Source organism: Protopterus annectens, chromosome 14.part0 (genome assembly GCF_019279795.1).
Source record: "Protopterus annectens isolate FY-2018-M chromosome 14.part0, PAN1.0, whole genome shotgun sequence".
NCBI classification, from domain to species: Eukaryota; Metazoa; Chordata; order Ceratodontiformes; family Protopteridae; genus Protopterus; species Protopterus annectens.
This window is the reverse complement of record NC_056748.1, coordinates 1054083115-1054099539: the sequence shown is the minus strand read 5'-3', so window position 1 is coordinate 1054099539 and position 16425 is coordinate 1054083115. Positions and strand designations below refer to the sequence as shown.

Below are 16425 nucleotides of genomic sequence, written 5' to 3'. Positions count from 1 at the left end.
CTCCGAGCCCATCAGTCAGAATGTAGGCGAGATAGGATCACATAACATCAACTGTTTTGCTTTACTAAGGATAAGGCAGTGGTGATCTTGGGGAGGGGTTAGGGATAAAGAAGGTGCGCTTAGAGATGCAGTTAGAGATGGTTTGTAGAGATGCTGAGCTTTTCTTGGATGTGTCAACTTAAGAGAGGAGGACACCTTCTTCAGTGGCAGTTCTGGTTGGCGAGGAGAGTAAATGAGATATTGTTTTAGCCCCCAAAAAGGAAGGAGTTGATTTTTGATCTAGTTTTATCTATGTAGATAAAGTTAAGAGACCGATCAAGCCAGATGCCAACATACTTGAATATGTTATGGCTTCAATGGCAGAGTTTTGTAGAGTGGAAACAATTGATTCTTGAGCAATGCAACATTTTTGGGAAGTGACAAACAGCAAGGTTTCACTTTCTGAGAACTTAAGAGAGGAGGACACCTTCTCCAGTGGCAGTTCTGGTTGGCGAGGAGAGTAAATGAGATATTGTTTTAGCCCCCAAAAAGGAAGGAGTTGATTTTTGATCTAGTTTTATCTATGTAGATAAAGTTAAGAGACCGATCAAGCCACATGCCAACATACTTGAATATGTTATGGCTTCAATGGCAGAGTTTTGTAGAGTGGAAACAATTGATTCTTGAGCAATGCAACATTTTTGGGAAGTGACAAACAGCAAGGTTTCACTTTCTGAAAGATTTAGTAGTAGTTAGACAGTTGTTAATTAGCATCTGGTGGAGTAGGTGAAGGTCTGGCTGTAGCAGAAATTTAACTTCACTGTGAGATTGTTTAGCTCTACAGATGACAATGCCATCTGCATACAGAATGAAAGATGTTTGGTGGAAGTCCTAAGGGAGTGTGTTAATACAGACAGAGGAGGAAAGGGGCTAGGGTGCAGCCCTGTGCAACTTCTTTTTTGACAGGAGGCTGTATCAGAAGTAGACGAGCCTATTTTGACCGCAATGTGCCAGTTAGAAACCAGGGTAAGCATGCAGCACTGATATCAATCTCGAAGTCTGTTAAAGAGCATGATTAGGATGGTCAAATAGTTTGATACAATCAACAAATAAGCTACCGATAAGGTTATGCTTAGACGAATGATATCAGTCAGGGTCCACAGAGCAGTCGAGGTACTCTCTCCAGGCCATAAGCTATATTGCTTTTGAGATGGAATCTGTTATTTTTGGAGATAATGTTGACTATACAGAAGTTTTTAAAAGGAGTTAATTAGAACTGAGTTTATAGAAATGCATTACAAATCAGAGACGCTTGTAAGACTGGGTTGTTTTGATACTGGTTTAATAAGAGCTGTTTCCCAGATGGCTGGTGTAACATTTTGGCTAGATACAGATTCATGATGTATGTCAAGAAGAATGAGCTGATCTTTGACGAGACTGATAAAACATGCATTCATATTGACCCAGGAGAAGTGTCAGGTGGGGTGTTTTCTAAAAGATGTGAGATTTCCTTAGGTTTACTGCATTTGAAAGAGAAGATATGGATGCCAGGAGGAGAGAATGAAGTTCAGAGGTTGTGGTAATGGAGAAGGGGATATTGGGGAGGAAGCTGAACTCTTAATGGAAATATGAGCATGGAGTGTTACTTTTACTGTAAGTGAAGTTATTAGAAGAGTTAAAGTCCTTTATAGAAATTCAGTAAGTGAGAAGGTTAGCGTCCTTCCAAAACTGCTTTGGATTTGAAGGTGAAGTTGTTTCACTTTCTGGAGGTTGATTTTATGTCTACTAATGGCTTGTTTCACTGGGTTTCTGAGAGTGATACAGGAAGAGGGATATTCCGTGGTAGTGCTCATTTTGCATTTCTGCCAGGCTTCATCTCGAGTTTGATAAACTGTGAGAGTTCCTTGGTCAAGCATTTTTTATCACATACTCTGTAATCTTTGGATTAGGGAAAGAATTTGTACTGAACATGCTCTAGGCTTTGGGAAAGGAAGAGGCTGCTGAGTGGGGGGGTCATCATCTCACAGAACATCAGATCAAGTGAAATGTTTTGTTTGTTTTAGATTTGCAATGTTACTGCTAGAATCAGATCTAAAAGTTTTTTTAACTGGTCGAAGTTTCATTGCGTGGTAGTTAATGATGAAAGTAATGGGGCAGTGGTCAATATAATTAGGAGCGGGTAGAAATGTGTAAGATGACTGGTGGAAAATAGGTAATGACATCTAGTGAGAAGTGTTTGTATGATTTGTAGATTACGTCTAGCGGGTTCAGTAATTAACTGTAACATGCCATGGTCAGCTAGGAACTGCCTATCAGTAGAACTGACAAGTTGAGAATATTGTCTGTTTTTTGTGGTGTATGACATGATGTATGTAAGGAGCAAAGTGAATTTTTTGTAGAGATGATAGGGTGGGAGGAAGTCAATGGCCAGTAGAACAGGTGTTTGCTGAGATTTGGGATGTATAAGAAGATCTACTTAGGGATGGAGTAGCTTGCTCCATTCCATAGTCTATCATGACATTGCCCCAGTCTCAAATCTTTGAAAGACATCAGCACTCAAATTTGTGAAACATATCTTGGCTAATTTGTGCATTTTGCTCATGGATTACATCTACTCGAGAAGATCTGGAAATCATCTTTACCATTCCTCCATCCCAACCTTTGAGTTCTGCATCTGATTTCTACATCTCCACCATTACATGCATTTTCTATCTGATGTCCTAACATATCTATAGCTGACACCCCAGACTGTTCCATTTTATAATTCCACTTCCCCCACTCTAACTCATTTCTCTCATCACATTTCTTTTTACCTCCAATAATTTGTCACATTTCCATTATATAGATCTCTCTCTGTCTACTACAGATCTGTTCTTGACTTTCTTGGATTTCTTGACCTTTTTCTTACTCAGTTCTTGCTTTCTTCCATTTGGTTCAGATGTAGTCTCACCTGAATTTGCTTGTATTCTTCTTTCCCCATGTTCCTAAGACTGCTAGTGTCTTCCTAATATTCCTCTGAATCATATCACTAGCATTAAATTCCCCAAATAAACTCATATTTGTGTCATAATTTTTTGTCCTCCAGTGTCAGTTTTCTCCTCTACTCTAAACATATCTCTTTTTAAATCAAATGTTTTCTGATCTATCAATATGTTTCATTAATATATGCACTCTGTTACTCACTCTCAGCTGTTCTACCAAATCTTCTGACAGAATGCCTCGTCTTATTTCAATATTCATCATAAAAGAGTGTGCACTTCACTCCACTGTACTTCCAGATCATTATGAATTTCATTGTGGGAATTTCTTCTCATCTATCTTTGCAAGAAAAACTGTAATTCCAAGAATTGTGTTCCCATTTTTCAGAGGATGACTTAGAACATGTCGAGATACTTCTGACTCTTCAATTAATTTGGTGTTCCAAGCTACTTTTCTAGGGTGATATCTACTCAAACATCTCATCTTCTGGTATGTATTTCATCATCTTTGATTTCAGTCTGCAATTAAATATTAGTTATTTCCACTTTTATTCTCGAATGCCATCTATACCTTTATTTCTTGATTTATACTTACAGAAATAAAAATAGTGTTAATAAAGATTTTTAAAGGATTATTATCCCAAATCATACTATTCATAATTTCTGTTGTTCCAATATTTGTGTCCACATTACATTTATTATTGGTGACGATATTGTCATGCCATCTATACGCTTTGTTTAGTTCTATGTCCAGTTTGTCCCTGAAGAGATAATTTGTATGCCTTCAGATCTTAAACACATTTTCAGAAACTATCATTTGGGAGTAAAGTTAAATAGTGTTGAAGGATCCTCAGGTTATATGCATATACATATATTTTTTTACAAAAACATACTGTAAGCAAGAAAAAATTTAAACAATTTTCTTACTACGCCAAATCAATTTTCACTTAAACCTCTTAGTATTAAACACGTCTCATAAATTCAATTTCAATAATACTGACAACTTCAGCATAACTGCCTTAACAGGTGCAATTCCAACACCTAATATGGCTATTTACAATTAACTATAAGCATGAATAAGCGCATTAAACAGTTTTAGTGCAAATCCAATGAAAAGCACAGAATGTACCACGCTGATCTAAGAAAGAAATGAGCTGCAAATTTAAAACTTTGAAAAACATACCACACAAACACACACACACCTAACACAGGTTAAAAAAGTTTAATTTCAACAATAAATAGATAAATAATGATAAATACCCACTGTTTTTGAGAACAAATTTAAAGTTCTCAGAGCAGTCAATGTAAAGTCCCTAAAAACAAATGACTTTGCATGCTTCTCATGTTAATTGAATAGCTTTTTTCCCCCACATCATACTAGCAAAATGCACAAACAGTTTCAAAGGTGCAAATAAACAAACAAAAATAAAACAAAACAAAAAAAATTGCTTTGTGTACTGAGAAATGCTGTTTTATTAACATAAAGTGTTACTCAGATTATTTTTTAGACCACTCGATCAATTTCCATAACTTACAAAAAACTACACTGAGTGCATTAACTTGGACTAACAACAACCGGTCTCACCTCACCTTTCTGGCATTCATCAGTACTTGGTTTTTATCTAATAATGCTTAAACAAGCCACGTCTGGAGACCATCCTCTCTCTCCTGTGTCTTTTTTCAGCCTTCCAATCCTTCCTTCTTCACTTCTCTCCTATTTACTAGTAATGCAATTCTGGTAAAGAAGGTTGTAAAACAGTTCCATTTTTGGTAGCCAAACAGGCAAATAAATATACAGTCTGTTCATGGTGTGCATTCATTTACAAAATATTGTATATGATAAGAAAAAAAGAATCAGACACTGCAGTTTCCAAAGAAATGTGAACATTTCTCTGCACATGCAGTCTAATGTCATCAGAGTTGTCTTCAAAAGAGCACATCCTTCTCCTTGGTAAGAGTTACTGTTTGTACCCACACCCATATCACAGAATGGCACAGCAAGCAGCAGGGTGCCTCACGCCATCCCTTTCTTGCCGGCTCTCTGCCACTGAGGGCATTATTTAAACTAAGCTTCTAGAAGTAGAGTGGCAAAACAAAACTTCACAAGTCAACTAAAATATGCCTCATTTTTGTTAAATACTGAAGAGACTTGTGAGGTAGGATGGTACTCTTCTATGGCAAACAAAGTGAACACACTGTTTCGACCACAGAAGAACTGTGCACCCCACAAGGCACAGGAATGGCTTTGCTTGACTTGGCATTCCAAGCAAGAGGCATAGCAGACATGACCCTTTTCCTAGAACTGCATTCAGATACCAACTCTGTATACTCACCAGCAGATAAATGGCCATTTAGTGCACATCCATTTGAAACATGATTTGAAAATAGACTAAAATATAAAAATAAACAGAATTAAATAATACAATAAACTATATAAATCTGGCAAAGTAAAATGCCTATGTTAAAAGTCTGTCATATAAACCTGAACAAATTTCTAATGATGTGACGTGTAATTAATACAAGTTCAGCTACAAGTAACAGTGAAATGAAAAGGCTGAAGATTACTTCAGGATAAACATGAAACAGTACCTTGCAGATACATGACTAATATCTTTTCAATGCCATACTTAATATCATCTCAGAACTTAAAAAATGCAACAAAAATGAGTCAGGACTGAATTATGAAAACCTGATTCCGGAATAATCCCTATAGTACACATCTGTTTAACAGAGTTTTTATGCAATATGATTTTAGTAAAAAATCAGAAGTTAGTGTGCATAGACGCTTTATTGAAGTAGGCATCAGCTACCTGTATACATCTGACAAGAGCAGGTCAGTCAAGTCAGTCATGTTTAAGTTTATATGTTTGCCCGACTCCACCACCAGCAAGGAATAACAGGCATTCTATTAAGCATTATCCACTCTATTCTTTGTAAATCTGCATTACGTAAATCAAGTTAAAAACAAAAGTTACTTTAAATAAACAGCTAACTCCAAAACGCAAAGTAACTCAAGGAATAGGTGCATCTCCCTCCCTCCTTCAAGGTCAGTTCGATATAAAAATTTAGATTTTTACTAAACTAAAATAAAATAAAAGGTAGGAGTGTGTGTGTGTGTGTGTGTGTGTGTGTGTGTGTGTGCGTGTGTTTGTGTGCATCTGTGTACTCATGCTTGTGTGTTTGCATGTACTATATACAGATGCAGTTTTCCACTATGTTGAGAAACTTCTTTCCAGATTGACTCCATAGCAGTGCAAACATCACACAACTGGCATGTGCTACAACAGTTCTCCTTTGTCAGTTAAACCAGTACAGTGCAAATTAAGGAGGGCTTAAATGTCAGTAGGGCATCTCATGTGGTTATAAATGGCAACAAAAATAGTTTAACCAGGTGCAAAGCATTTCTAAGAATCTTGTGTAATCAGTACTAGAAGATGACAAGTGAGCATGCTTTACCATGTACTGACCAGTAAAATTATACAGAAAAAGTGCATGTCTTAGTGAGAACATCAGCAAGTTAATCAGGATAAACAAGGAAGGGCAGTGCTAAAATGGTGAAAGCAAAACCAAAGTACAATCAAACAAGAACACTTACAACATACTGTTTTACTAAACCCTAATCAGAATTTTGTGTTTCAGTGTACATCTAAATGGACATAAGAATCTTTCTTTCTAATAAATACAGTGATTAGATTTGCACAGGTCCTTGAGCTGTAGGAAGCACTCCAATCAGTAAAACAAATTTCAATACAATCTTCAAGTTATGAATGTAGTTATTTAGCAGCCAGTGGTTTTAAACAGCATACAAGTTAAAACAGTACTCAAAGATTTACTATACATGTGCATGACTAAGGCATAAGAATTGTAAGAAGTGCATTAAGCTACATGCATGACCATCGGTTACAGCAAGCCAGGTCTGGTTATGAACCTGAACAGCAGTTACTGCAGGCCAAGTCTAATGAACTACATTTGGAGGAAGTTGCTTTTTAAAGGATGAGGGGTCAGAAGGCACTCCAGTTGCTTTGATGTCAGTCATGTGGATATGGCCCACAAATTCAGATTCTTTAATGTGTTGTCAATTAAGGAACAGCCAAGTATGATTTTTTTTCTTACACGTAAACTCTTGACAAACTCCAGAGCTATGTGGGTAGATCAGGGACAGAATCACCTTCACAGTGTAGCAGGGATAGAATGTCCCTTAGAAGCTTCATTCCTCACTACAAATGATGTGCAGGTGAGCTGACACAAAAGCATGTATCAGCATCATAACAGTGTAGTGACAAGGAAAGAAGATACTTGTAAAAAAAATATGTATAGTGTGTGAGGCACATGTAAAATATAAACCACCTGAAGTAGCATCCATTATTAACTAGCTTTTGGTTTAGGGAGATAAGAGTGTCGCAGAACACCACCACCTTTTTGATGGAGAAAGTTAAGGTCCTGCTCCTGATTTTTGGTATTTTCTTTCCGTAATGAAATCTGCTGAATGCTACAAGGTGCTGAAACTTGTGTTTGGGAGTTTCCACTTGTACTCAGCTGTACATCCAGTGGAAACTGCATGGATGTTTTAGGCATGGCTATGTGTTTAGTCTTTGAAGTTGACAGCACTGGTATCTTACGGCTAGCAGTTCTCTTGCCTTGGTTTGATTGCTGGCACACTTCCTTTGCAGCCACATGTGATTGCTTTCCATTTTGAGAAGATGGTCCTTTCTGTACCTCTGCTGAAATGGCCCTTGTTGTGGATGTTTTAGGTTTTACCAACTGTAGTTTTCCTGAATGTAAAACTTGCCTTTTTAAATGCAGTTTTGTTGAGCTTTCTGTTTTTTTGTCTTCAGTTATAGGTTTTTGAGGATCACAAACAGAACTAATGCCTAGATCATGTTGTTTTGGTGAATTTGGTGCATCTTTTTTATTGAATGAGATGCTTGCAGTAGATGAAGGAGCAAAGTCTTTCGGCTTTACCTGAACTCTTGACAGAAGTCTGTGACTACCAGCAATAACTGGGGTTAATACAGGTGTGGGGACACATAAAGCATGTGGGCTGCTTTGGATGGTTCTGTCATTTAACACATGTAATATACTCTTACTGGGGGCCTCTGTGTAGATTGTTTTTGCTAATTTTTCCTGGATGCCGTCTCTGGTGCTGAGAATGTGACTGGAAGGCTGTAGTATTGGAGGCTGTTAACATTAAAACAAAATGAAAAATAATATTACATTTAAAATGAAAACCTAAAAACTGTTATATTTCATCATGTTCATTCTTAATACAGACTCAAATTATTTAAGCATATAAGGCCAACTTGATCTACCAGGGGGTCAGGGACCACCCAGTCTGCAGATTTTCTTACCAACTTGAGAGGCTGCAGACTGAAGTTTGCTAACACCATCATACAGTTTTTTTTCCCTCTGACATTACATTAATCATAAGTTCTGATCCTCCAATCTCCTAAGGAAGTCTATTTCATCATCCAGCACCTTTTCTGTAAGTAAACAATATACACTTACATGCTTCCTTGCTGATACAGTAAAATACTGCACAGATCTGGGCATCCCTCATTATACTTGTAGCTTGCTGATGACATCACTATAGCACATTAATGATTTACAGACAACTTTAGTGTAAATGCTAAACAGGCATTTTAGCAATTTACAGAGAAAACCATGTTTGTCTTTACCAAGTTGAACCTATGAGAATCAGGTTCAGTTTGTCTCCTCTTGCTTTTATCAATGCCTTTTATATCACAGGTATGAAAGGAAAGGTAAACAAGATCTTAACTTTAAGAAAATGAGAAAGCATCTTATTTCTACAGTGGATGGAGATGATATAGGCTGAAAGCTGGAATGCCTTTTTTTTTACATGGCTGATAAACAGATGTACTTAGACTAACCACACAATTGTATTACTATTTGAAAAAAAAATGGAGGACCTAGTTATCATTCATGAGGCAGAAAGATATGTCTGCTGAAGAGGCCCACTTGAAAGCTTTGCTCTCTTGATAGGTAAATTACAGACAGCAGACAACTGAGAAGAGCTACCCATTTTAAGATATTTATTTACTTTTAGTGACTGGGTTAATCTCACAGGAATACGTCCATTTCCAACAAGACTTGTGTAGGTATTTATAGAGATGAGTGAAACTCAGCCAGGACACCAGGGAAATTCCCTTAGTCTTACATTTTGGGAAGGGGAGCTAACTAGCATGGAAGAGGATATGTGGATAAACTAGGAGAATACAAAATTTCAATAATGGCAAAGAAATAAAGTACAAATTATGGTTTTGGATAATAATGCCTTGGACAATGTTATGCTGGTGAAATTATTTATATGGAGAATGAAGAGTCAGAGTAATATAAGATACGAGAGTTTGTTGCAGGGCATGGGGAATGGTATGTAAACAGAAGTATGAATGGGTGCATAATGAATAAAGAAGAGTTGTGTAAAATCTTACCATAACCATAGATGTCCTTCCCTTCCATGTTGCAATATTTATAGCATGTGGGATTCCCTGCCTAGGTGACTCGAACATCTGGCCAGTATACAAAAGATTTAAACTACTGCAAGGTACATAATATATTGCACACAGGTCAGCAGCTGACATAGGCCGTAAAGGTGATGACTGCATGTACCATCCTCAGAAATGAATGCCCCAGTCAGAACACCAGCTCAAGGATAGGAGGTAGGAGCAAAATATTATCCAAAGAAAAGCATGAATCAAGGGGGAAGGAGGGTGGGATAGAATACTGCAACGTGGAAGAGAAGGACATCAATGGTTATGGTAAGATTTTACACAACTACTCTATGTCCTTCTATTCTCATGTTGCAGTATTTATAACATGAGGTAGATTACCAAAGCTCATGAAAGGGAAAGGGAGGTTGGAGCACAGGAAGTCTACATGAAGCCATGCAGGATTGCCCTAGCAAAGCCTGTTCTGAATCTGGAGATAGTATCCAGCTTGTAATGCTTGGTGAAAGTGTGCACAGATGACCATGTAGCTCCCTCCAAAATAGAGGCAGTGTCCAAACCTTTGAAGAAGGCCCCAGAAGAAGTTACAGCTCTAGTGGAATGAGCTTTTACTGAGGAAGACAGTCCGGGTAGCTCAGTTGGTAGAGCATCAGACTCTTAATCTGAGGGCCCAGAATTCAAGTCCCTGTTTCGGCATGTGCTTCTTTATTCAACTGTATGTCTAAGCCACAAGCCTCATATAAATATCTTATGTGTAGTATGTAAGCAATTGTTCTGGAGCTTTTCACCCCGGGCCTCCTCTGAAAATGGACAGCTTTGTCCATTCGGACCTCCCCGGTAAACAAATGTAAAATAAAATAATTATTTTACTATTTTTATTTGTTTACTTTGTTTACCGGGAAATTCCGACTGGACGCAGGTCCTTTTTCAGCGAATGCCCGGGGAGAAAAGCTCCACCACATGTACATGATAGAGATACAAAGGTGATGCAATAGCAAACAACATTACAGGTTGTTGGCATTAATACAGTAACTAGATATTGATTATCAATAGTATATACAGTAAATGTTGCAAGTTAAGATAATTTGTTGTTTATAATAAAAGTTGTAACAAAGTTGTCGGACAATTTTTAAAGTACGCAAAGTCAACTAGCTTATTCTGACTGCAGTTAGTAGTTGCAGTAGTATAGTTAGGTTAAGAGTCTTGGTAGGGGTGGGGGTGTTAGTCTGGATTAGAGCAAGGACAAAGCCAGTGCAAATTTAAGTGGGATTTGAGCGCTGTCTTGAAAAGGCTGCTGGAAGGTAGAATAGTTAAGGAGGGGGAAAGATTGTTCCAAAGTTAGGTATGGTACATGAAAATAGGGCTTCTCCTGCTGAGTTTTTGGGTTTGATAACAATGAGTTGATTTTTGTTGCTTGATCTTAGGGCCCTAGTGGAGTGATAGGGTTGGAGAAGGGTTTGAAGGTATGGGATGTTGTGGGGGTGGTTAAGTTTATGAGTGAGGGTGAGTTGATTAAAGTGAAGGAATTGTGGGAGTTCTAGCCAGTTTATTTCTTTAAGGGAGATACAACGATGGCTGCATGGCAAATTTAGCAATTTTGTTGTAACAAGCATCCAGCTTGTGTAGGTCTGCCTGTCTAAGGTTGGTAAGTATGGGGGATGCATAGAGCAGGGTGGAGATTAGCTGGGAATTGGCTATGGAGATTCTAGCTTCGGCTTTGATATAATGCACCATGTTTCTTGTGAACTTTTTTTTATTGTGAGAGATATGTGGGTGTCAAATCTAAGTTTGTTGTCAATTTCCACCCCGAGTAATTTTGTGTGTTCTGATGGAGAGATGTTGGTACTGTCTTTGACGAGAATGTTGAAGTTGGGGGTGTTTTGGGTGGATTTGGAAGGCTGGAACAGGGGAAATGAATTATTTATTTTTTATTTTACATTTGTTAACCAGGAAAGTCCAACTGGATACATATCCATTTTCAGCGGAGACCCAGGGAGAAAAGCTCCACATTGAAATTAAATAACACTAAAATTGTGGTTACAGAGACGTCTAAAAACATTTAACAAAATCAATGACAGATTATAGTAAAGGTTACATTTAGATAAAAACAATCATTGTTGGTAAATGGATTAGGTATACAGAGATAACAATTACATATCTGAGTTGTGTATAATAAAGACAAGGATTTCCAGGTAGAAGGTAAGGATGATAGTTAAGAGAAAGGTGGTTAGGTAAGAAGGAAGTAATTTAGTAAGGGCAGCACAATAAGTTATCTTCCTGGTGATGATGGGACAAAAGAGTTCTAATGGTTGAGAGAAGTGTATGTTGTGAGGGTGGGGAGAGAATATAAAAGGGTAATCACCTTTGTGAGCTATGTTTGGGCTACCTTTGTCTTGGTATCAATCAGGTTAGTCTGAGTTTAGACCTGGACATGGCTATGTTTAACTTGCCTCTTCTGATTATTGTTTGGGTTAGTCAGGGCTTACACATGGACATAGCCAGTCACTGTTCATGTAAATCTTTAGGGATATTTTGAATTGGGGCAAGAAGCATGTGGTGGTTAGTTCCACAGGAAGGGAGTTCCATTGTTTTCCAACAGAGTTGGAGAATAAGGAATCTCCAGCTGAGTTGTTGGCTTTGGTCATTTGTACTAGCATTCTGCTGGATGACCGGAAGGATGCTAGGTTGCTGTAGGGAGTAATAATATTAGTCAGAATGGGGGTACTGGTAGGTTGGTAGAGGATTTTATGAAAAACTATGACTTGGTAATAATATATCTGATTGGGTAGTTCAAGCCAGCCTAATTTGTGAAGATTATGACAGTGGTGGATTCTATAGACTGAGCCTGTGGCAAATCTAGCTATATTGTTATAGCAGCTAGTGATTTTGTTAAGGTTTGATTTTGTTAAGATTTGTGAGGTTGGGTGAGGCATAGAGAAGGGTTGACAGAAGATGTGTGTGAGCTATGGCAGTTCTGGCAGATGGGTTTAAGAATTGCTTAATCCTATACATGGAGCCTATTTTTTTTGTTTACTGTTTTTATGGTCTTGTCTATATGGCCATCGTACTTCAGATTATTATCAAGGATTATCCCTAGTAGTTTAGTATCCATGGTGGTGGTGCTGCGGTAGCGTTGTCGCCTCACAGTAAGACGCTGACTGGTTTGACTCTCAGCTAGAGCGTCTTCTGCGTGGAGACATGCGTGAATGGGCGTACCTTCGTTGAAGGTTGTGCATCAGGGCTGGCAACTCGGCACGTAAAAATCAACTGCCAATCATTAGCGGACTGGAGTTCTGCTGTGGTGACCCCTAACTGGGAAAAGCCGAAAGACACAACAACATCCCTAGTAGTTTAGTGCAAGGTTCAGGAGTGATTATTGTGCCATTATTAGAAGAGACTGTAATTATTGGTAATGTTAGCTTACGGGAGGTGGAGAAAAGTAGTAGTTTGGCTTTGTTTGGGTTCAGTAGGAGATAACGATTATTGAGCCAGTTCTCTACTTTGTTGAAGGTGATTTGGGATAGGAATTGTAATTCTGTGGGAGTGGAGGCAGACCAGATAAGTGTAGAGTCATCTGCATACTGTATACAAGTTGCATCTGGGATAACTTTGGGTAGGTCATTAATGAATATAGAGAAAAGGAGGGGACCCAGGATAGAACATTGGGGTACTCCAAGGGTGACAGATAGAAGGGGGGATAAATTGTCTTCCCACAGGACAGCTTGTTGTCTGCAGTGCAGGTAAGAGTAGAACCAGCTGAGTACTGGGTTATCTAATGACACTGAATTTAGACAGTCTAGGATTAGGTGGTGATTTACCATATCGAATGCTTTAGATAGATCGAGAAAGAGGGCAGAGGAGAGCATATTCTGATTACAGTTTTGATTTATTGTGTGAGAAAAGGAGAGAAGGGCAGTGGTTGTACTATGGGCTGGTCTGAAGCCATGCTGGGTTGGGGCTAGGAGAGTATTCTGAGTAAAGTGGGTTAAGAGTTGCTTCTGTATGCATTTCTCCATTATTTTGGCTAAAGGAGATAGTATGGCTATAGATCTGTAATTAGAGAGTTTGGTGGAGTTTCCCCCTTTATGAACTGGAATAATATGACAGATTTTCCAGACAGAAGGGATGTAGGATTCGTGGATAGTGCGACTGATTAAGATGGAGATAAGGTAAGCTATAACATTAGCGGCCTTTTGTAGAAACTCTGAAGGAAGTCGGTCAGCTGCCAGGGTGGTAGGTTTTAGTTTTATAAGCAGGGATTTAATATAGTCTGTGGGGATAGGATCAAATTTGGGGGGGGGTATTTTCCTGAGTGGGTGAGATTGCAGTTGAAGAGGTGGGAGATAGATTATTAGCTAGGGACTGGACTGTTTCAGTGAAGAAAGTGTTAAAGGTCTTAGCAACACATTTAGGAGTTAGCTGTTGGGTAGCCGAGGGGGTGGGGGTGGAGTAGTTTATTCAGACATGACCAGAATTTTTGAGGCTGATTTTGGTGCTTTTGCTGTAAATTGAAACAGTAGTTTTGCTTGTCTAACACAATAGACCTTTTTGCTTAATTTCTCATTTGTTTGAATGTAATGCGGGCTTGTGGGGATTTGGTCACTTTCCAGGAGGTCCATGCTGAGTTTCTAGCAGTAAGTTTTTGTCTAGTAGTATTGGTTAGCCATGGAACAATTTTACTGTTGGTTTTGATTGTATGTGTGGGAGCATGCCTGTCTAAGATGGCCAGGAATCTAGTGCTGAATTCAAAGACTGCTTCAAGTGGAAGTATTTTTAGATTGGCCCATTTGCATGAGCTAAGATCGGCCTAGAAACTAGTTAGGTTAAAGTTCTTTGTATACCCAAGGGTTTTAAAGGTGGTTTGGTGGAACATGTCATCCCTTTTCCTGATTATATAGGTTAGGAGGTGGTCGCTCATGTCTTCAGGTAGGGTGCCTGATTTGTATAACTGTGGTTTGTTATTTATTAAGATCCAATCTAGGATGCTTTTCTTTTTGCTGGGCTTTGATTCTGGTGGGGATAGTAACAGTCTGGGAGAAACCATGTAAGTTAATATGGGTGGTGGGGAAGTTTGCTGAACCAGTTGTCCAATCGATGTTGAAGTCCCCGAGAATGATTGTTTCTTGGGGGTGGGTAGTGGATAATCATTGGAGGGTGCTTTCTAAGGTGTCTGTGTTGTTGCCTTGGGGAATATAGCTGCATACTATGTTTATAGATTTGTGTTGGTTAAGTTGTACTTTTGAGATGATTGATTCGGAGTTGGTAGTTGTTAGGTCTTGTGGGTGCTAATTGTGGATTTATATAGGATGGCTACTCCGCCTCCTTTTCTACCTTTACAGTCAAGTTTTATTATATTGTAGTTGGGGGGTAATATTTCATTATCAGGGATAGTGGGTTTGAGCCAGGTTTCTGTAAGGCAGAATAGATCAGGGGAGTGCATGTCTAGGAGGGCGTGCAGACAGTGGATTTTCTTACTTATACTTCTGATATTTAGGTGGCAGACTAGAAATGATTTGGGGGCATTATGTGAGCTTCTTAGTTTGGTAGTACTATTTATGGGGTTAGAAGTAGCCGGCGAGTTTGGGCCTGGGTTAGGGTGGATGTTGCCATTGGCTATGAGGTTAGGTAATATACTCCTTATGAGTTTGGTGAACTTTAGTAGGAGTTGGTAATAGTTCTTAGTCCTTGGGTTTAAGTATATAGGTTGTATGGGATAGAGAGGTTTTGGAGTAGTGCAGTTGGTGAGGAGGTGGGATAGTATTGGTGGCGGGTTGTGTGTTTGGATGCTAGTGGTTGTGATTGATGTAGGATACTGAGAGTTAGGTAGATAGTGGAATTCATAGGCGGTGAAAACAAAGTATTATAAGTTGGGGTATTAGGTAGCAATATGGTTTAGGTTTTGGAGATAAGGTGGGAGTAAGTGGATACATTGTGGCTGGGGTAGTAGATGGGTTAGAGAGTATGGGTGGGGTGATAGAGGAGATTGAAATTTTGGTGAGATGGGAGTGGGGGTTGGGTGTCTAGAAAGGATGTGTTGCGATAGGATGGTTGTAATTAGTGGGAATGGCCGACTTCATAAGGGGTGGGGTTAGGGAAGTATAAGAGTAGGAGTACTGGGGACGGGTGGAAATTCATCCAAATGGAAATATGCTTTCACCCTACCTAAATTCAAGGGAATTCCCCAAGGAGTTCTTCATATCCCTTGCTCCTAACCTCCCTCTAACTCATATTTCTATTCTCCTACAACAGACTCGAGCTCTCAGTAACTGATTAAGCTATCTCACACTTGATTTCAAGTATGTATATAACGTAAATAGCAAATTACTTCTACTGACTGCACATCAAGTATATACCTTACATATTTTGAATAACTGCATGGAAACTGTCTCCCCTCTACTAGTATAATAACGCAAGAACCTTAGCTCTTTTATTATAAAGATGGTTGATCATGCTGCTCTGAATGCAAACACCTGTAAACTGTGTTGTTCTCTAATATCTGTTAACTGTGTTGTATGCTGTACTTTTTATGCATTTGCATTTCCTTACTGTTTGGATATTGTACATGTATTATACCTTTATAATTATGTAACCCTTACTGTATTGCTTATGGAGCTTTTCTCCCTGGGCCTCCACTGAAAACGGGCACTTTCAGGCCCAGTGGACTTCCCCGGTAATCAAACTTAAAATAAATAAATAATAAAATAAGTAAGTAAGTAGTAGGTCGGACACACTCTTTAAGCAATTTACTAGAAAATACAGTACTTTTGTAATCAATAAGAATACACTCGTTAGTATTCCAGATATTCATTTAGGTTAGTACAGTTAAGTGCAAGGTAGATGCAGTTTCTAGTGCAACTTAATACAGTAAAAGGTCTAAACTATCAGCTTAATAACAACTCTACAGGTCTGGTAAAATAAAGCAGTAGAAGAATACACTAAACGTCCATACATGTCATGGTACAGATTACAGTGGCCCAGAATTGAGAACGGGATAGTAGATGCTT

General features: G+C 38.6%; 1 protein-coding gene and 1 non-coding gene across 6 annotated transcripts in view; one reads left to right on the top strand and one right to left on the bottom strand.

Moving 5' to 3' along the window:
* Positions 1–5726: 5726 nt before the first annotated feature.
* CCSER2 (coiled-coil serine rich protein 2) overlaps positions 5727–16425 on the bottom strand; it is a 1462971-nt gene continuing 1452272 nt past the window's right edge. For 4 of the 5 annotated variants that reach the window (XM_044056871.1, XM_044056868.1, XM_044056870.1 and 1 more), the window contains one exon: positions 5727–8135. In XM_044056871.1, the coding sequence (XP_043912806.1) occupies positions 7323–8135 (813 nt within the window). In that variant the 3' untranslated portion in view covers positions 5727–7322. The remainder of the gene's footprint in view (positions 8136–16425) is intronic. The other variant, XM_044056872.1, reaches the window with a different exon arrangement.
* Positions 10045–10117, top strand: TRNAK-CUU. Its single transcript has one exon. It is a non-coding gene; the product is annotated as a tRNA-Lys (tRNA).